The 21,760-nt window shown below is 42.8% G+C and overlaps 1 protein-coding gene across 1 annotated transcript in view; it reads left to right on the forward strand.

Moving 5' to 3' along the window:
- Positions 1 to 1,099: 1,099 nt before the first annotated feature.
- The window catches only part of LOC150090461 (uncharacterized), a 71,205-nt gene continuing 50,544 nt past the window's right edge, over positions 1,100 to 21,760 (forward strand). The window contains exon 1 of the mRNA XM_090369142.1: positions 1,100 to 2,130. Coding sequence (XP_090225268.1) covers positions 1,432 to 2,130 — 699 coding nt within the window. The 5' untranslated portion in view covers positions 1,100 to 1,431. The remainder of the gene's footprint in view (positions 2,131 to 21,760) is intronic.

Raw genomic sequence — 21,760 nt, forward strand, 5'->3', positions numbered from 1 at the left:
ACATGCTGAAGAACCACACATGCATCAGCTTGTTTGCAAAACATCATCTTCCAAAAACATATCTAATTCGTGGGCGAGGAAGACCAAATACTCATTACCACCAAGGTGATCCGGAAACATATGTGGACTGATAATCTTTTCCCCAATTTTTCCGACCAAAACGCTGATGAAGAAACTCTGTTCATGATATCTGATAAGGCCGGTGAAGGATTGTAGTTACCGGTTCCCGTTATTTTTTTTTCACCGATTTTAACCCCATATTATTGAGCTCCAGCGTCCACAGGAAGATTTTGTGGGGATTGGCAGAACGTGCCTTTTCGGAAGACTGAAGACTTAAAACAAAGCCACACGGTTCGTCTGCAAGATGAAAGTCTTAAATTTTGTAAATTTGATCTACGAATTTACAGACAAATTGGATATTTTCGTGGATAGGCTTTAAAGAAAACCAGCAAAAACATATATAGGACAAAATACATTAAAAAATGTTTGTGCCTGTGTGGCTTCGGTCTACGTGTATGACCAAACTCTGCCGCGGCCATTCCTGTGTTCATTTGGAAGGCTGCACTAGTACTCGTCCCTACTACGAGGGGCAGACCAGTATGTTCTACTCCGACGGTCTCCCCCACGCCTTTTGACCTCGAGGAAAGTCCCTGAACGGTAGTCCAACTCCGAGGAAAAATTTATATATTTTTTAATTTTGCTTAAAATTTTATTAAGATTTATTTTTCGTAAAATAAAGTTTAACGAGTGTGTACCAAATTTAACGCTTTCATCTTGCAGACGAAATGTGTGGATCCGTTGCTCGCGACAACGTTGGTACCAAACGAAGGGATCTTTACTGCGGCATTCCCCGCTCTCTCCGACCTTATCGTCGTTTCACTGTTCTATTTAAAAAAATAAACGATAAGCTCGTCGTTTCTTTCGCTTCCGTCAAAAAGTGTTGTGGCCTTTGAAAGAAAACAACGTTTGCCCTTTGTCCCCTGTTTGTACGATACCGACGAACACGAAGAGGAAGTGGGGAATCTTTTGACGATTCCAGCGCAGTCGCAGTGTAACCAGGAACTTGGAGAAAGAAGCACGCTCGTCTGAGTGTGTCGAACAGTGGGTGGAGATTAGATTGTGTGCTCGAGTGGGTCAAACCGTTTCGGAAACCACTGCGAATGCCTCCACTCGAGCTACCCGGTTGGGCGAAGTCGAATAAAAACACACGACTGCGAGTCGGAGGGGAGCGCCTTTGTCACACGAAAGTCTTCTGTTTCGCATTTACGGCTGCTTTGCTTCGCTTTACTCTAGTCGATGTGCAGCGCGTGTGCTTCGAAGTCACCGCTTAACTTGTGTCTCTTCCTTCGGACCGAAAATGGCAGACGAAGAAACTGGCGCGTTTAATTCGCACTTCCTCCGCGCGTAGAACTTACCGCAACTGACGGCGTGATGTTAGCGTTGGTTTTCCGTGTGTCTGTGGCGTTCGCAATAGTCGGTTGGCCGGCTTGCCAGGCCGCCAATTTCACTCTGTGTCCCGAGCTGACGATGTGCAGCTGCCAGCCGGACGGCTCCATCGTTTCGATTCGCTGTTTCAACTTGCCGGACCTGGAAACACTTCAAAGAACGCTGCGGTCAAGGTTCAGTAACACGGTCATCGGCCAGTTGTACATCAGAAATTCGCCCAACATCCGCATCTTGCCGAGCGACGTGTTTGCCAATTTGACCGTCTTAAAACTCCTCTTCAGATGCCCTCTGCGGATCGTTCGTGCGGACGCTTTCAGAGGCATGATCGGAACTTCGCTGATAAAACTGCAGCTGACCGTCTTCACCGCTATACCAGCGGCGCTGGATGACCTCTCCACGCTCGAGCTGCTGTCCATCACCGGCGGCCACATCGAAAGCGTCTCCACGGAACTGAGGAATTTGACTGATTTGATGATCTTGAATTTGGCGAGGAACGACATCACCCACGTGGACGAACGGGCCTTCGAGCGAATGAGGCACTTGAAAACTCTGGATTTGTCGAGGAATTACATTAAATCCATTCCAGGAAGTTCCTTCGACGCGCTGACATCCCTCAAGTTGCTGCGCCTTGGAGGAAACTACCTGACGTCAGTCGGGCGACTTCTGAAGAAGCTGCGGCCTCAGGTGAGTGCACTCGACATTTTCCCGAGTGTGTCCAGTTGTTGTTAGTAAATTTAGTCAATAATTTTGTTTATTTATTGTCTTTTAGTGTCTGAAATTGTCAGTTTCCATACTCAACATTCGGCCATGAAACTGGTGCCTAACTGAACACCTTCGTCATGTCACACTTTCTTTTTTTCATCAACTACTTCGCTCAGCATTTTCTTTCAGGAATAGCATATAAGTACAGCCCCAGCTCATTGGCTGTCATATATTGTTTTGTAATTTTTCTATGAATGCATCATTTCGGTATCTATGTAATTTTTCCTCTATCTTTATATATCTTATATATTTGATGATATTTTATCCTAAGTTACACTCTGATAAGTTTAGTTGGATGAATGTATGAGCCACCCTGCTAGATAATTTCTGTACAGGGGTGTGTATTAAATAAACTTTTTTTTTTTTTTTTTATGTAAACCCCAAACACAAGAGGTATTAAAACCTGTAGTACTTCGTACCGTGCTTGGGTTGGAGGTTGAGAAGACGAAAGAAGATATTTTGTTGACATTGGACTTGAACTTCTGTAGACTAATTTTCAGGAAATACGAACGAAGGAAGGTTGTTCCAGAAAACGGCAGTCGAATGAATAAATGAGGAAGATGAAAAGTTGGTTCTGTGGGTTTCAAGTTGGTCAATAAATGGATGTTGGCTGGTGGCGGCACGTGTTCGGACTGTTTTGAAAGAGAGAGCGGGAATTATAGAAGCCAATTCAGAAGAACAGTGCCCATGGAAGTATTCGTAGAAGAGGCATGCAGCAGAAACAGTACATCTATGAGACTGCGAGTTGAGTGACTCTGTTAGCGACAAGTCATTAATTAACTTAACTGCCCTCTTCTGAATGGAATCAAGAAGCCTGAGAGAGGTTTTGGTGGCACCAACCCAGATGTGGGAACAATATTCCATGGCAGGGCGGATATGCGATTTATACGGAGTGAGCAGCTGTTTGGAAGAAAAGGAACGCCGAGAGCGAAAGAGAAAACCAAGTTTTTTAGATGCAGAGGAAGCAATAATTGTAATGTGCTTGTGCCAAGAGAGATTAGAAGTCAGGGTAATCCCCAAAAGAGATATATCATTTTGCCTAGAAATCGGAGTGTCACTAAAGATAAGCATAGGAGCAGAAGAATCCTTTTTGCGAGATATAAGAGAGGATTGAGTTTTAGAAGAATTGAAATCAACTAAGTTGTCTTTGCCCCACTGGAGGATTACCTGAAAATCGGCATTTAAGGAATTGGTAGCAGATTTTCGAGAAGTTGAAGTTGATTGAACAGGGCAAAGTTTCTCAAAATGGAAAGTGAAATGCAATGTGCTGTCATCGGCAAAACTATGGATAGGATTTCCAGTCAATGGAAGAAGGTCATTGATATACAAGAGGAAAAGAGTGGGGGAAAGAACTGAACCTTGGGGGACACCGGCATTAGTGGAGAAGTTAGAAGACAGAGAGCCATCTACCATCACCCTCAGTGAGCGATCAGAGAGAAAACTGGATAACCAATTACTAAAAACAGTTGGAAAACCATAAGATGGAAGCTTGTTTAGAAGACCTTTATGCCAAACACAATCGAAAGCCTTTGAGATGTCAAGAGCAACTACTTGTGTTTCACCGAACCTTTCCATTGAATTAGTCCATAAATGGGTAACATAAGCCAGAATATCACCAGTGGATCGACACTGACGGAATCCATACTGGCGATCGTTGATCAGACGGAAGGTTTCTAGGTAGTTTAAGAGTTGGCGGTTAATTGATTTCTCCATTGCTTTAGAAAGAGTAGAAGTAATTGCAATGGGACGATAATTGGATGGGAGGGATTTGTCACCCTTTTTAGGAACTGGCTGGATATGAGCAAATTTCCAAGCAGAAGGAAAAACACCTTTGGAATAAGAAAGTGAAAAAAGGCGGCAGAGAATGGGAAGAGAGACTGATGATAATAATAATAATAATATAGTACACTGAGTGGAGTCATTAGTTGCAATACGTTGATTAGAATTAAATAAGACAAAATGTTCTGTTTATATTCAAAATCAGGAGAGTTTACAACGGAGAGTTGTAAACCTTTCCTTGTCGCAAAGATTCATCAATGGGATACAGCGACATAAAGTTCAGAATATGTCGCTGTATCCCATGTACCCCACCGTTTCAAGATGAGGTTAAAGTGAAATTTGTTTAAACAGTATGTAATGAATAAGTAATGCTAAGTGAGTAGCAGGAAAAATAGTAGTAATATAATAAGAAAATAATAAACATGCCTAAACACCGTTAATATGAGCTCCACAGAGAAAGAAATATAGGGATGCATCAAACCAAGTATTTCGCAAAATTTGTGAGCAGCCAGCGTGGCACGAAAAGCTCTGTACCACTCTGATAAGCTTAAGGTGAGCTCTTATCTCACAGGCACACTGGAAGTCAACAAAAAGTCATCGGCGCATACCTTTCGCCATTGAGATACGAACAGAATTTCATCTTTATTCCTATAAGCGTTGCACCATCTTAAAGTTGTCGCTGAAGTCTCATGCTGAAGAGAAACAGAAGCTGGATACAATTGAAAGGTTCATGCTGCTGTCAATTAGTAGGGCGTGCCGCACTGTTAGCACCCCTGCCTTGCAAGTTCTAACAGGTTGTCAGCCACTCCACCTAGAAGTAGTCAGGGGAGGCCTATATTACCACATTAGGAAAGGAACACCAGCTGATATAGTAAATCTCCTGCTGGATCTTGCAAATGACCCCAAGATAGAGAAGAAGAGAATCACCCAACACCTACAAGCGATATGGCAACAGAGCTGGGAAACCACGCAGAAAGGAGACATCACGAGGCGATTCCTCCCATCTATAAACCATACTGACCCAGAGCCACCTCCCTGGTTCTCACCTGGTCTGCACATGACGTTTACTATCACTGGACACGGCCCCTTCCGTCAGAAACTCACAGCTATGGGGATTGAAAGAGACCCGCGGTGGCATTGTGGAGAAGAAGAGTCCTGGGGGCCTCTCATGTATGAGTGCCCTGCCTATAACAACAGTAGAATCAAGTTTGCTACCGCAATTCAAAGGAATCCACGTAACCAAGAGTCCTCGCTGCTGCTTGATGAAAACATGTACAGGGCACTAACTGTGTATGCGCAGGAAATCTTCGCACTGAGGCTAGCCAAGATTGCTGAAATGAGAACAACATTGGATCATGCTGCCCAAGGCCTGAATCAGACTGGCGTGGGTTAGCTCCTTCTCCGCTAGAGGACACTGCCTTGACAACTTGCTAATCCTTTAAGGGTAGGAACACTGCTGGTACCATTCTGGTGTGGGACTGCTGGCACTCATCGAGTGCGGGATACTGCTGCAAACCCCTTATAGGGTAGGATCAGCCGGCACCGTTCTGGTGCGGGATTGGTGGCACTCTGGAGAACTTCTGAGTGCGGGATACAGAGTCCATTGGCCTCTGGTGATCATGCAGGAGCACCTGTCCCCTGCTACTTTAACTCCCACTCCCAGACCCCTATTTTCACCTCACAAAGAGCGGACTGCTCCTCAACTTCAGTTCGTCCTCCTTTTCCCTCTTTCTGTTCCTTCTAACTCGTACTCCTGTTCTATGTTTCCTCCCCCCCCTTTTTTTTCACTTGACCTTTGTCAGGAAGCTCAGGCAACCCTGGCAAAGGCCAGCCAGAGTATAATGGGCAGCCTGGCTCACCTCCCAGTGGTGGTGGCGGGCAACGTGGGGTCCCACTAGGGGTTCTGCGGCCAAGCAGCCAGAGACACAACAACAAAACATAACACTACTCTGACAGAAACCAGACATTACACTTTTTCTGGCTTTTACAGAGATTCTGTACTTCTTCACAAAGTACCATGGTGCAGATGTTGGAAACCACAGGTGGCACCTTTCACAAAACGCTATGCCACTATGCCACCATGTCATGCTGAAGAGAGTGAGTCATGCTGAAGTGGTCACTGAAGACTCATGCTGAAGAGTACAGAGTATTTTTTGGGTCTAACGGCACCAGGGATTTACCCCATCTCCGCGTATGTTCTTTGTATCGAGGACAGTACGCTGTCAAGGCCAGAGGTTTAAAAGTGTGTGGATCATGTATTGTGTAATATGTTGTGCCCCTTGTTCCTCTGGCTTGTTAGCCGCCAGGCCCCAGATGGGACCTGTCGTTTACGTACTCCGCCACGTGGAGGCCAGCCAGGTGTTCCCTTAAAGTTTGCTCTGGCAGGTCCTACCACCTATTTTCCTGAGATTTCAGTGGCTAGGACTTAAAAAAAAAAAAAAAAAAAAAAAAGGAATAGAAAATAAAATAATAATAAAAAAAAAAAGTCATTAAAATGATAATTCTTCTTTTCTTTTGGGCACAGATGGTACATTACATGCAACTTAGAGGGGCTATATGGGATAAGCGCAGGAGGTAATAATATTTCCTAATGGGTCGGGCATGAATTTTGGTGTTTTAAATTTGTACGTGTGGGGCAAGCGCTGTTGTAAAGAGAAAGAGATGGGAGGGGAGGTGGAAGACTGGGGGGTTGGAAATTGGAAGTAAGGGTCTATAGGGAAGATGACCCCTGTTGAAATAGTGGGGCATGCCCATGCCCCACCAGAGGAGAAAGAGGGGTGGCAAGAGGGGGAGGAGACAGCAGGCCGTCCCCTCCCCCCTGCTAGGGAAAGAGGAGTAAAAAGCAGGCTAGACAGAGCCAGGGCACTATATGGCTGTATGGCATCATAAGATGTAATCTTCAAGGTCCGAGTCCAAGTTGCAATCTTCGTCTTTGCATTGGTTCAGTGGTGGTCCAAGTCCAGAAGTCAGGTCCAGTTCGTCACGCTCATGTGTTGTATCTGCCTCAGGTGGTCACTAGTTCAGAGTTTCGCAGTCTTTCATAGGTTAGTGAAATGCGGCAGGGATCTTTGTCTTTCAAAGAGTTCGCGGGCAAAGATGGTGAAAGCCCGGTAACTATCTTCTTCTTGCAATATTATTTCTTCTCGGTTTTTTAGCAAGGAGTTGATGCGTGTATATAGCTGACATCTGAGGTCCTCGTAGTTGTCACAGTCATGGATAAGATGTTCCCATGTTTCTTCCTGACCGCAGTTACAGCTCGGGTTGTCAGAGATTCCCAGCTCGTGGAGTTTTCCTCTGAAGGAGCCATGTCCTGTAAGAAGGAAGGTGGTGTGCAAGCCAGGGGAAAACCAGGACGGGAAAATAGGATATACCCTGCTGACATCGGGTATAAATTTTTTGGTGACTTGCCCTTTTGTGGTAAGATTCCATCTATTTTGCCAGATAGATTGCAGGTGTTCCGTTAACCTCTTATTTTCTGAGGATTTGCTTTTTTTGTAGATCTGTTGTGTAACCTAGATAAGTTGTGGTTCTTCCTTTCGAATCATGGTGTAGCAGTCCACAGCGCACAATCTCCAGGTCCAAGGGAAGGAAGCCCGCCAGGACCTGGAGCGCATGGGTGCTCACCGTGCAGCAGGCTCTAGTTGTTGTCAAAAGTATGGATCGGTGGATTGACTCCAGCTTTTTCTTGCTGACTGCTGTGTTTGCTTTCTGATACCAGGCACCTGCACCATAGGAAAGGATAGGGATGAAGAGGGCTTTGTATAGAAGAGAGAGGGCCCTCTTCTTTAGTCCCCAGTCCTTCCTGGTGATTTTGGTTATCAGGGCCTAGAGCCTTCTTGTTTTCGTTCTGAGATAACAGAGATGAGATGTGAAGTTCAAGTTTCGGTCTAGAGTTATTCCTAAGTATTTTAGTTCCTGTTTGAGTTTGATGGTCGCTCCATTTATTTTGATTAGTGGAGGTCTACCAGGGTCAAGGGCACCCCTGAGGAGTATTGAGTTTGTTTTTTCGGTTGAGATTGTTAGAAGATTCCTCTTGGCCCAATCCTGTAGCATCTGTGTGGCATGATTGCCTATGGCCTCCAGTTGAGCCCTGCTGTCTGCTTGAAGCATCATAATCAGATCATCAGCGTATGCCTGTGTAATGACATTTGGAATATCCAGGTTTAAAAACTCATCAAGCACCAGGTTCCAGAGGAGCGGCCCCAGGACGGATCCCTGGGGGCAGCCCCTGTAAACAGGTCTGGATACAAAGGTAAAGGGAGTGCTGACAGTGATTCTTCGGTTTTCCAGGTAAGATTTCATGCAGCGAAATAGATTTGATGGGATTTCAGCCTGTCGGAGCCTGGCCAGAACGCTGGGCCACCAGAGGGAGTCAAAGGCTCCAGCGAAGTCAATTGAGATGAGGAGGAAATATTTCCTATTACAGTTTCTGACTGCATCAATGATCCTCTCGAAGGCATCAGTGGTGGAGCATCCCCTCCTGAAACCAAATTGGTTTCTAGACATCAGTGAGCAGTCTGGTAACGGTTTTCAATTCTGTGGTAGATGAGTCGCTCAACGAGCTTGCTCAGCATCGACAGCAGAGCGATAGGCCTGTATGAGCCTGGCATGTCCTGGGGTTTAGTGGGGTTTTTCAGGATAAGTCTGACTCGGGCTGTCTTCCACGAAGTTGGAAAGAAACCCTCTGTGAGGCATTGATTTGCTAGGTTTAATATAGTATCCGGTATAATTTCCACTGCCTTTTTTAGTATTTCCGGCTCTATTTGATCTTCACCGGGAGTTTTCCTGTTTTGCATTTTGGCTGCAGCTATGTTGAGTTCCGTTATCGTGAAAGGAGGCTCCACTGTCTGGGTGGAGTATTTATCATTCCCCTCGCAGAGAGTTCTCTGTTCATGCGTGTGTGGAATTGTTGAAGGTAGGAGGATATGGTCCAATATATTATTAATGGAAGAGTGCCAGGATCTAGTGTATGTCCCTTGAGGTGTTAAGGTGGCAGCAACGACTTCTCCCCTGGGCAATTTACTGGTGGTGATTTTATATACCAATCCCCAGGGGTCTGCATTTCCCACTGTGGAGACAAAGTCTTCCCAGGAGTGTCTCTTTCTTGTTTTAATTTGAGCCGTATATTGGTTCCTGACCTCCCGGTATTGCTGTCTGAGTATGTCAACCTCTGCTTGGGGCCAAGATCTGCGTAACCCTTTGGAACCTTTTTCGGGCATTATTCACTCGCTGTCTTATTGCCTGGAGTTCTGGTGACCACCAGTGGACCACTTTGGGAACGGGCTTCTTCTTCCTGATGGCTATGTTTGCTACTTCAGTTATAAGTTGCGTTACTTTTTGTTGGTGTTGGTCAGGATTGAGATATTTTGGGTCGAAATTTCTGGCTTTTTCCATCAATGTTTGTTGGAATAAGTTCCAGTCTGCTTTTTGGATGGCGTATCTTGGCGAGAGGAATCTAGGTGGATACTGTGCTACGAGGGAGTGGTGGAGGTCAAAGGTTAGGAATCTGTGGTCTGAGGTAGTCCAGTGTTCTTGTACCACCCAGGGGGAGAGATGCCCAACAATCGACCGAATGGCCAGAGTTACATCTATATTTGACTCCCATAGTGTGCTGGAGAAAGTTGATGGTTGATTAGGTCTGTTCAGAACTGCTAGATTACTGTTGGAGATGTAATCCTCCAGGCGCTGACCATTTCTGGCACCCCCACGGTCTGGTCTCTCACTGTGCCAAACAGGGGATCTGCAGTTGGCGTCCATTCCTACTATGAGTTTGGCATTCTGCATTTCTTGTTACGGGCAAATATCTTGTTACGGGCAATATGTCTTCTCCCGGACGGGCATATATAGAGGTGACATAAAATTCCCCTAACGGTGAGGCTATATGGGCACATACGGCCCAGTTTGTACATAGGTCTGAGATCTTGGTTATCGTGAGGTCAGGATTCCGGACAGCGATGGCAGCCCACGGGTTGTCTCCATCAACTTGTACGATCTTGTAATGTAGGGGGTAGCCTTTTACTTCTTTGTTGTAGATGTAAGGCTCCTGTAGCATTAGTATGTCATAATTTTCTTCCGTGGCTTTTTTAGCCATTTGTGCGGCAACAGCCTTAGATCTCTGAGCATTGTGCTGTGCGAATTTAATCTTCGTTTGATTATAGTGATTCCTGTTATTCCCCATAGTCGGTTCTGTTTTGTTGTACACTCTTAGCCTTTATGTAGATTGGACACTTATTATCCCATAGTGAGTGATCAAATGGCAGCTTCGTTTCTTTACAATTCACACAAATTGCAGGTTCTGCTTTCCTGGGGCAAAATGCGAATTCATATCCGATGTCTGCACAATGCCCACAGGTAGGCTGTGTTTGCTTACAGGTGTGGGTTGTGTGACCAAAGCGGCAGCACCTGTAGCATTTGGGAACAGCCACATGCTCACGAAAGCCCCAGTTTATATAGATTCTTGTTTGTTGGCTCAATGATTTCCAGGCCGCTGCTGAGAGCTCTATGATCCAATTTATGGCATTTCCGTTTCTGGATTTAGTTTTATATTTCAGCATAATGTGTTGCCCTGATTCTTCCTCCATAAGTGTCTGCTTCAAGTTTTTGCAGTATATTTCCTCTGTTAATTCTTCTGGTGTTGTTTCTTTGTCTACATCAAATACAATGATGCTTGGCCCTTTCCGTCTAGGAGGCTCTGCTAGGAGTCCCAGCGTTGGAATTTTGGGGTTGCTGAATATAACTTTTATGTCCTCCGCAGTTTCAGTTTCAATTAACACCCCTACGTTTCTTGTTTTCCGAATAGATCTAATCTTAGTATGCTTGAAGTCACCCTTCAGTTTTTCTACTATTGTTTGTTTTGCTTCTTCACTGGTCTTGTGTGTTTCTGTAGAGGCTGGCTTTAGTACAACTAGGTGCTGTTTTGGTATGAGGGTTTTTCTCTGTGCTGTTGTGGTTCGGTTTGTAATGGTGCTTTCATTTGGCTTGTTTAGGTTGGTCTCAGCGCTTGGGAGTAGGTAGGGACGCGCTGTAGCATTTCCTTTGCCCTACTGTTTTGATAGACTTGAAGTTTGGCTAAGGCAACCTCTTTTTCCAAGTTGGTCTGGAGTAGGATTGTCTCCATTTTCATCCATAATCCCACTATTTCCCCCCGGAGTGCAGTTGTAATCCTATTATGTTGATCTTTAAATAGGCTTTCTAGGGTAGTCCTTAGAATAAGAGACTGCTCCAGTGCAGTGCCTTCAGGCAGTCTGGGGTCCAGTGGGGCTTCTTGTTTTTCCTGCCCTTTTTCTGTCACATTTTCTTGTTGGGAGATAGTCTGCTCCGTTTGGTCTTTGTTCTCGCTTTTGGAGCGGGTTTTCATCTCCGATCTGGGAGCTGTGGATTGCTTGCCCTTTCTCTTTGCTGTGGATGCTGTTAGAGTACTGTCCAAATCTTCGTTATTCTCTATAAGTGTTGGGTCATCGTTATTTATAGCCTTTTTCAGAGGCGTACTTGGATTTTCCGATTTTACGGCCAGGTCCGGATTATCGGGATTGTTTCGGTTTATCGGTTCCATATTTTCCCCGGATGAAGAGTTCTGAACGGCAACTACTGAATTGCTTAGCTGCAGGAGTGCAATGCTTAGTGCAGATTCTGTTTAAGCTTGTTGACCTAAGCTTGTCAGGTGTGGGGAGGGGGAGATCTCAACCTTAATCACCAAAATACCTGGATGTTGTGCTTAGTTTATTATTCGTTCTGGGAGGTCAGCACTGTGCACATTATTATATTTATTCTCAATATCATGATGTAGTGACATTACCTGACTTTTATTAATCCTGTGTTAAATATGTTTAGTACCCCTAAAATGTTTTGGATATAGATGTCTTGAAGTAGCAAGTAACTCGCACTAACGGTCACTCAGACAAGGTCCGACCAATCAGGGCTCGACCGCGTAGGACACTGAGAACGTATTGTTATATATATTCAAAATATCATAAATGTAGTGACATTAAATAACTTTTATTAACCTTGTATTAGATCAAATATATTTAGTACCCCTAAATGTTTATGGTATAGATGTCTTAAAGTACGTGGCAAATAACTCACACTAATAACGGTCACTCAGACAATGTCCGACCAATCAGGGCTCGACCGCGTGGTGTACACTGAGAACAACTGTCTTTGTTTATCAGGCACCATATTAAAATTAGGCAGAAAACCAGTAAAACATCTGATATTCATCATGCAAAAACATATGTAGCTATAAAGTTGTTCATTTGCAATTCCCGATAGTTGATATCATCATCATTTAAGCGATATTTGCGGTACCGATAGCTTTAACAAAGTTCAACTTAATATACAATGGGAAGGTGTCACGTTGTAGCCCAGCAAGATCAATGCTAAAGAAAAGTGACCATAATTTTTGTTTACCTTGGCCGATCTTCACGAAGTTGATGTCTGTGGACACATCTTGAGAAGAGGAACTTGATGGATACAAAGTAGAGCAAAATGTGACACTTTAAACTACTAAAATCACGACAAATAGTGGAGCACCAAAACTGTGCGTCTTACCAGTAATTGGACAGCGCCCTCTCCCCATGCTGAAGAGTGCTGAAGACAGCTGTCTGGAATATGATACTCGACGACTGGTTTCTGAGGGACTGACTACCCACACACACTACTCAGCTTTCTTACGCCGACGACGTGGTTATCACCATTGAGGGCCCCACCTGCGCCACCATAGAAACCCAGGCTACGGTTGTTCTCTCTGCTCTGTCCGTATGGGCCACGGAAAATAAACTCTCAGTCTCCACTGAGAAGAGCAAAACCCCCCTATTAAAAGGCAAACTGGACTTCTCCAGACCTCCTACCATACGTTTTAATAGCCGCCGACTGAAAAACTACCGATCGGCGAAGTACCTGGGAGTAATTTTAGACGACAGGAGAACTTTCATCCCCCATATCCAAGCTATCAAAGAAAAGATAAAAAATTATATCACTATGTTAGCACGCTTTACCCGCAAGGACTGGGGTCTTAAAGGACCAACTCAACGCCTTCTATACTCAGCAGTATTTATACCAATTGTCACATATGGAGCTGCAGTATAGTCACCACCGAATGACTTTAGTGCATGCTCATCGTAAAATTCAGCAAATTCAACGACTTATGCTACTACAAATGACCCGCACATGTAGAACGACCTCAACTGCCGCCCTACAGCTACTAACAGGCTGCCTCCCCTTGGATCTCCACGTTGCTTTTATCGGACTCTCTCATGCCATCAAGAAGAATAAGGAAGCTGAATTCCTCACTATTGAGACCCTTACCGATACCGACATCAAACAGGAACATAAACGGGTGTGGATAGAATTGATAAATCTATGACAAACCCGCTGGAATAACTCCACAACTGGTGCAACTACTAAACTTTTCCTCCCCGAGGTAACCTACATCAACAAACAACGTTCCACTTGGTTCTTCCCAGACGTCTATGCTTCCTTCCTATTAACTGGCCACGGGTCTTTCAAGAGACGCCTTCTAGAGTTCGGCCTAGTCGAGGATGCCCTCTGTACCTGCGGAGAACTGAAGACTGGGATTACGTGATGCACTCATGCAACATATACTTAGACCTAAGAATCCTATATCTCCACACCATCACTTCGGCCAGAAACCAAGTTACTGGAATCTAACGATGTTTCCGTGCACTGACCAGTTATGCCAACGAGGTCTTTCGTCGTCGCTGGCATCACCTGCAACTCCCGAACACTACTCCTGGATAACTTCCTCCACACAGCAACTGATACCCAGCACCAGAATCTTCCAGTCATGAAATTGAAAATTGAGGCCAGCCCTGCCGACGCCGCTCCGTGATTCTCCATTGTGACGATCCTGGACTCTTTAATTTTAACTTTATTTGTTCTCTTCTTCCTACCCACAGTCCTTCTTCAGGACTCCCACAACTGCACCTAGCACTCTTCCCGCTCCTTTTCGCCTGGGAGAATGCCTACGCTCTGTCAGTCCCTGCTATCTTACCTGTCTTCCACTTTCCTGTCTCTTCTCTGCTCTTTCCTTGGCTCTCCCCACTCTCGCTCCTGGAGGAGTGTGGACGACCCGTCAGATGTCTTTTACTCCCTGGTCAGGCTCCTCGTGCCAGTGGACGGATGCTGGGAGGCTCCTTCCTGGTGATCGCGCCTCCCAGTAACGAAGCCAGTCAAACAACACTCTACTCACATGTAACCCACACTGACTGGCTTTGCTATGTTAACAGAGTATTTAACGTGGATTTGTGGGACACCACGGGAACAGCATAACAATAACACTATATCCACTATGTCATGCTGAAGAGAAAGCGGGGTTGCCATTGGTTGGCTGGGACCGCTTTAAGTAATAAATATCAAATATCAATCATGCTGAAGAGAAGAAGACTGAGGGAAGACTTTTTTGGACCGCACTCTGAGGAGAAAAAGTCCTCAATGTACGTCCTTGGATGGGAACACAGTTGTTTCTGTTTCTGGGGAACCTCATGATCCATATGTGCAGAAGCTAATGGGGAGGGGATTCATCCGCGTGGATACTAATGATATAAAACAAAAATGAACTAATAAATGGTAAGGAAATATAGAATGTCATACTGGAAAAAACGTCGAGAGAAGGTGAAAATGTCCCTGTGTCTGCAATTCTGTGCAGATATGAGAGACCATGCAAACTTTAAGGTGAGGGGGATTTCGCAAAGTGGCCTACCTTAGTTAAAAGAAGAAATTTATTTTGTAAAGATGCAATTCATTTAAACAGAGAATGAGAAAGAGTTTTTGCTAGTGTCATTGAGGAAGTCTTAAGGATGGTCAAGGAAACGCAGATAAGCGACATACACCAAAATCCACCTTCTTACGGGAACTTGTGTAAAACCCGTATTTGGCTTATACACCGAAAGAAACTGAAATAAGTTTAGAAAACACCAGAAGTCACATACCAATTGCAGCGTCTAGAGACTAGGTACCTGAGATCCGATTGAGATGTTTAAGGCTCTAAATGGATCTATCTAATTGAGGAAGGAAGGTTGCAGGGAAGATACACGGAAATTTCTCCTTCAGCAGCTGATTGTTGCAAACTTCCAGCTGGTGTTGTAAATGTAGGGCTTTGAATAGATTCAGAAAAGGGTTAGACAAACCGACGGGTAGAGGGGAAGGAAAAGTGATATGGGAGTGATCTTCTTATGGTTTTTTAACTGCATAAACTGCTGTCTTGCACCATTTTCCGCTACTAATGCGGCAAATGATGCAACTAATGACGCTACTAATGTGGCAAATGATGGCCTTAATGATAATGCGAATATTACCGGGAATTCGTGTTTAAGCTAACAGTTACAAAATTTGATTTGTTTATATAGTAATTCCAGGATTGTAAATTAATTAAACCAATTTCAGCTATTAATCACACCAACCAATGCTGTTATAAGAGAACTGACGGAGACTTGGGTGCCATCCAGAGATAGGGATAAAGAATATTTCAAGGCATCAAACCAAATAGTCTGCATTCTGGAGTCTTCACTACACCGGAGAGAGCTAATTATAGAAAATGGATCTCACCAAAAAGCTATTTATGCAACAAGGGGGTGCCTCAGGGTGGGGTGATGTCGACCACCCTCTTTGCAATTCTTCTTCAACCATTCCTTGCTGCACATCCAAGTTTCTGCTCCTTCGCCGATGATTTAAAAGTTTTTATTATTTCAAAAGATCCGAAACAGATTCAAGAAATTAATAATCAATCCTCCAATCAAATTCAACAATTAATAGATTATTTACAGCTAACTGGACTGGACTCCAACTAAACAATGCCAAGTCAGCCCACATGACAATTACGAAGAGGAAGTTCAGGAATGGCATCCGAGTTGTAGTTAATGGCGAGACGATTCCAAAAGTATCATCGCATACTGACCTAGGGTTAACGCGGGATGAAGCTTTTAATTTCAAAGATCACTTCCTGAAGACAAAGAAGAAGACCTACGCTGCATTCTGGGCTATCCGCCAGGAGCTCGTAGGCTACCACAACATCAATCTACTTTGTCAATACATTGATCGGTGTCTCACTCCTATACCTTTATATGCATCTGAAATCTGGTCCTCAGCACCTGCCTCTCTGCCTAACAGATTCATGGCGATAGAATACTGGATTCTGCGGTGGCTGAACCGTTTAGGAGGGAACCCGTTCACTCTCTTCAAATCTATTCTTCTAGTCAATCTAGGCATGACCCCCTGGAATCTCACTGTTCTCAAAAAAAATCTGTCCACGCTCTTTAAGCTGCTAACCCGTCAGATTGATGCCCCATCAATAGGGGATATTATCTCACTTCCCAAAGCAAGTAATAGAAACCACCAGAGCGGGCAACGTCCCCTTAGGATGAAGCTCACTATCCTGGGCTCCCTGTAAGGAATGTTCCCGTGTAACACAATTCAACATTTCAACACCTTCTCCATACATCCAAATAAGTTTGGAGAAAACAGAAGATACAGAAGCGAAATTATCGATGAAATCTTCACCAAATCACCAGAATTACTATAAAATGCGAGCTTTATTTTTATGAGAAATGTAAATAATTTAATGCAAAAATAAAAAGCAAAGCAAATTGTAATGACAGAAGAAATGATATGTAAGATAACCTGTATTTGTAATTGCAATATTAATTTAATATCAATTTTATTTTAGAGTTACTGCTATTAAGTGAATGTAATTTTCTAAACAATTTCATTATTTTAAATATCAAAAATTTGCATAAAATTGTACGCTGTATTTAAAAAATATATATTTGTACACCCTCCTAGCCCACTGGCTGTTCAGAAGGTGAACAGCCAGTTCAAACTGCATCCGAAATTTGATGGTGCAGGAACCAAAAAGGAGTAGTTACCGCAATTTCATAAAATGAGGAGTATCCCATGACGTTTCTGTGGTCAAAGGAAAATGATATGACTTCAGTTTCATGGGAGGCGACCATAGTGGATTGAGATATTTCTTAGGCTCTCTTAACTGGAGGGACAACTGTTAGCTCTTAGATATGAGTTCATTATGGGATGTATTCAAGGGATTTGTGCTGGCCCCTACAAATCTATTTGTTCCAGTGGACAAGTTTACGTGAATGGCAAGAGAAGTAAAGTGTTTAATTCAGCAAAACAAAAGAGAATAGTACAATAACCGACTATAGCAAAAAGAAAGCCTTACTGATGTGAGCGTATATGTACATATTACATAGAAGCGTATATGCGGTAAAATAATGAAGGATAAAATAAGCAAAAGCTGAATACGCGCGAAATCTCTTGAAAAGAGTCCTAAGATGAAAAACAGAGTTTTTTGAATGCAAAAGAAAAAAAAAAAAGAAAGAAAGAAGAGAGAGAGAGAGAGAATGAACGATATGCCTTTTCTTTACCGAATTGGGAAAATCACAGAAAGTCCAGCAGAAGTGACAGACCAGTTGAATGAGTACTTTGCTACGATCGCTGCAGTTGAAAATTCCTTTCGATTTCGGAGAGGGGTTAATTGGACAAGCTACTGAAGTTCGGTGACGGTAAGACTCCAGCAGGGAATCGTATACATCCTGCTATATTAAAAAGACTGCATGTGAGTGCATAAGTGTTGTCGCGCCTCCTTTGTGGAATGGAGAAACAACACGCGAAAGACGTGATTGCCATCTGCAGACCTGAGGATTTGACTTCAGTGATGGGCAAAATCACGTAGCCTCTCATCAAGAATACAATACAGACCATCTCGATAGCAATGGCATCCTTAATAGATCACAGTATCGGTTCGTGAGGCTTGTTCGACCAATCTAGTTAATTGTTACGACGAAGTTATAAAACAGTTGGACGCAAGAAACAACGTTGACATTATTTGTCTTGATTTGTGGATATGTGTAGGTTAGGGTGGCACCTGAACGCTTGTTCACATCTCCGTCGTTTCCTGTGGGTTGGTACAATGACTATGAAAAACGGGTCAGAAATGTGTGTAACTGCTTCTGGTTGTAACTGCTTCAAGGGAAGGCGAGCCAGTTCCAATAGTTGGAACAATATGGTTTTAGTTTATGAAACAAAAAAAAAAAAAAAAAAAGAAAAAACATACCCGGCATCAGTACATATATGTAACAGTACATTGATACTTTTATTCAGCGTGTTAGTACTGAAATCAACCTGTTAAAAAAAGGTAAGTCAAAAGTTCGATCGAATGAACAGTGTGAGTATTACTAATTCTACCAGAAACTAATTTAAAGGCAGTATGTTTAGTGAGCATTATCATTAGCAGGGGCATATGATGCAAGAAAGCAAGCTTATATAGCATTAGCAGGAGCATATGATGCAAGAAAGCAAGCTTATATAGCATTAGCAGGAGCATATGATGCAAGAAAGCAAGCTTATATAGCAACAGCCAAAAAGAAAAAAATAAATAAAAATAAACAATAAAAACATCCTTCCCATATCACCCATCTATTCACTCCAAATTTTTGTCTAGTTCTGCCTTAAACATATTTATGTTGCTGACCTCCACTACAACAGATGGAAGTTTGTTCCAACTATCAACCACCCGCTGCTAAATGGCTAAAGGCGAATTTCCGCACATCTATTCTACAATTGTCTTTCTCAATTTGAATTTGTGCCCCTTCATGTGAGTAATCTGAGCAAGAGGAAGAATGCCATTAGTTGAGCTAGCCCAATCCACTCAAGGACTTATTCACCTCAATTAGATCACCTCGCAGGTGCCTAGTGTCCAGAATTTGCAATCTGCAGGGCTTAAGCCTTTCTTGGCAACACCAACACTTTGTTCCCCTCACCAATCTCATTGCCCTTCTATGTACTCGTCCCAGCAGCTCTACATCTTTCCTAAAATGAAGCCTCCAGACCTGTATACAGTACTCAAGGTGTGGCTTGACCATTGCCTTATACAAGGAGACAATCACATCCTTATCATTGCTAGCGAAATTTCTGTATATCTTTGACAAGACACTATGAACTAGTAGTCTTGAAGCCTTTTTGCACTGCTCAGAAAACTTCATATCTGACTCCACAATTACCCCCAGGTCCTTTTTTATTTATTATTATTATTATCAGTTTATTTCTCTTAAGAGAACACCCGGTTACAGCCACTGGCTAGAGGGTGATCATACATATTCAACTATGCTACAAAATATACATCTATGTTACAATTATAAAATACATGAAATACATAATATCTGATTTATAAGTACACTTTAGCTGGAACATAGAAATATTTCAGTTATTAATTACTCGCAAAGGCTTTTACTACTGTAAACTGGTAAGAACATAATACCATGACAATTCAAGCATACCTTCTGCTTAAACATACACAAGTGGGAGTTTCACCATATTTACATAAACACAAATATTTAAAGCCAAACAACGTACAGCATAGGAAACAACAGGAATGACCACTTTTCATTCTCCACTACCCGAAGTCTACTACCATCCAGTTGATACGTTACTCTAGAGTTACTGTTTCCCATATACAGTACTTTACATTTGTCAATGTTAAACTTCAGTTGCCACCTCTCAGCCCATCTGCTGAACTTTTCTAGATCCTGTTGTAGCAGTGTACTGTCATTAGTATCATTAACAACCCTGACAACCTTCGTATCGTCTGCAAACTTGGAAATTAAGCCTGATATACCATCATCAATATCATTAATGATTACAGAAAACAACAATGCACCCAACACTGAACCCTGGGGGACTCAACTAATAACATTAGTCCACGAAGAGTAGTGTCCATTGATTACCACCCTCCGTGTTCTCCCACTCAACTGTCCCTTTATCCATTGCAGCAATTTGCCTCCAATGCCACACTGCTCTAATTGTGCAGTAGTCTTTCATTTCCAACAGTGTCAAAAGCCTTTTTAAGATCCAAATATATGATATCATAATTATTCTTTACAACCAGTTCCTTTGTGACTACATCATAGTATCCAATAAAATTGGTCAGACAAGACTTCTCTTAACAAACCCACGCTGTGTCCGAGCTATAACTGAAGTCTTGTCTAGGTGATCCTGCAATGCTTCTTTAACCAGTGCCTCCATTAATTTCCCTGGAAGAGAAGTTAAACTAAAAGGACTGTAATTAACTGTGTCCCTTTGATCCTGCTTTGTGGATTGAGGTCACATTTGCACATCTCCAGTCCATGGGTACCTGCCCTGAGTCCAAAGAAGCTCTCATAATTATGGCTAAGGGTTTGCTTACTTCCTTTGCTGCCTCCTTTAATATAGCTGGAAAAATTCCATCTGCCCTAGGTGCCTTCCTTATGTTTTACTCCAACAATTTCTCCTCCACTTTCCTTTCAGTTATTACAAAATCACTTATCTCCCTGTTAGAATTTGATAAACTTCTGGCATTCCCCTCCTTGAATTATTCCTCATGTGTGAATGTAGATACAAAATACTCATTCAGTTTATCAGATATCTGTGCATGATAATCAATAGTCAACCCATCGATGTCAAGTGGACCAATCAGATTCATCCCTTTTCTTCTAGAGTTTACATAAGTAAAGAACCCTTTGCTGTTTTTCTTAGCATCTTTTGCCAAAGATTTCTCGTAATCTGCCTTTGCCTGCCTAACCTCCTTTGTGACTTGTTTACAGACCAGCTTATATCTACCACAGTCTCCTGTGTCGCCTGATAATTTATAATGATCCTACGCATTTTTTTCTCTGCTACGAGCCTCATTAATTCATCTCATATCCATTTAGGCCTAAACATTGAATAATATTTCTTAGTTGATAAGAAAAGCCTGGTACCCATCAAGATTAATTCCCTGAAGGTTTCCCATTTAGAATTCACCGTTGGTAACATCATCACTTGATCTCACTGTACAGAATTTAAAAACTGTCTGAGACCACTATCGTTACCTTTACGAAAGCAAAAACTCTTCCCCTTACTCCTGATGGTAGTTACATCTTTAAGTAAATCTCACATCAGTACACTGTGATCACTGCCACCTAGTGGTTCCTTTATCTGTAGATTCTTAACGCATGAAGGATCACTATAATCACGTCAAGAGTATTACTACTTGTGGTTGCCTCTGTGACATGTTGCTGTTGAAAACAGTCATCCAATAAATCCACAAAATTCTTGGTAGTGTGCGAGTGGAAAGTTAAAATCCTCCATTCCAAGACATTCTGATTTACTGGCCCACGCTATTTCTCTGCACAATTGCTCGTTATACTCATCAGATTCATTAGGCCTATAATACACACCTGCTCTCATTTTCCGTTTCCCAGTGCTTATGTCATATCAAACAGATTGAATATTGCAATGTCCACTAACATCAATTTGGTGTACTTCCTTAGATTTTATGTTTCTGAACCAACAGCATAACTCTTCCCTCCTTTCTGTCCTGTGTATCGTTTCTGTACACATTGTATTCTCCAAATTCCAATTCTGCATTCCTTATATATCTGAGTGACACTACGTCTCTGATATTCCAATATCTGCTTTTGATGTCTTGACCAGCACTTCGAATTCATAAAATTTATTTACTATACTCCTAGCATTGTTGTACATGCAAGTATACATACACTTAATCTTACTCTTTGTTATCGTAACACAACCCTTTTTTTCAACATTGACCTGTATTTGTTAAGTAAGTCCGCAGATCTGCTACTCTTAACGTCATTAGAGCCAACGTATACAACAATAGCACCCTTTGTGCCCTTAACAGATATCTGTTCTTCAACGTCATCAACCTTTGCCCCTGGCAGAGATATACCGGTCCTATTCCATCTATCCTTTTTGCACAATATATTTC

Source organism: Mastigoproctus giganteus, chromosome 2, assembly GCF_048544385.1.
Source record: "Mastigoproctus giganteus isolate SK-2022 chromosome 2, ASM4854438v1, whole genome shotgun sequence".
NCBI classification, from domain to species: Eukaryota; Metazoa; Arthropoda; class Arachnida; order Uropygi; family Thelyphonidae; genus Mastigoproctus; species Mastigoproctus giganteus.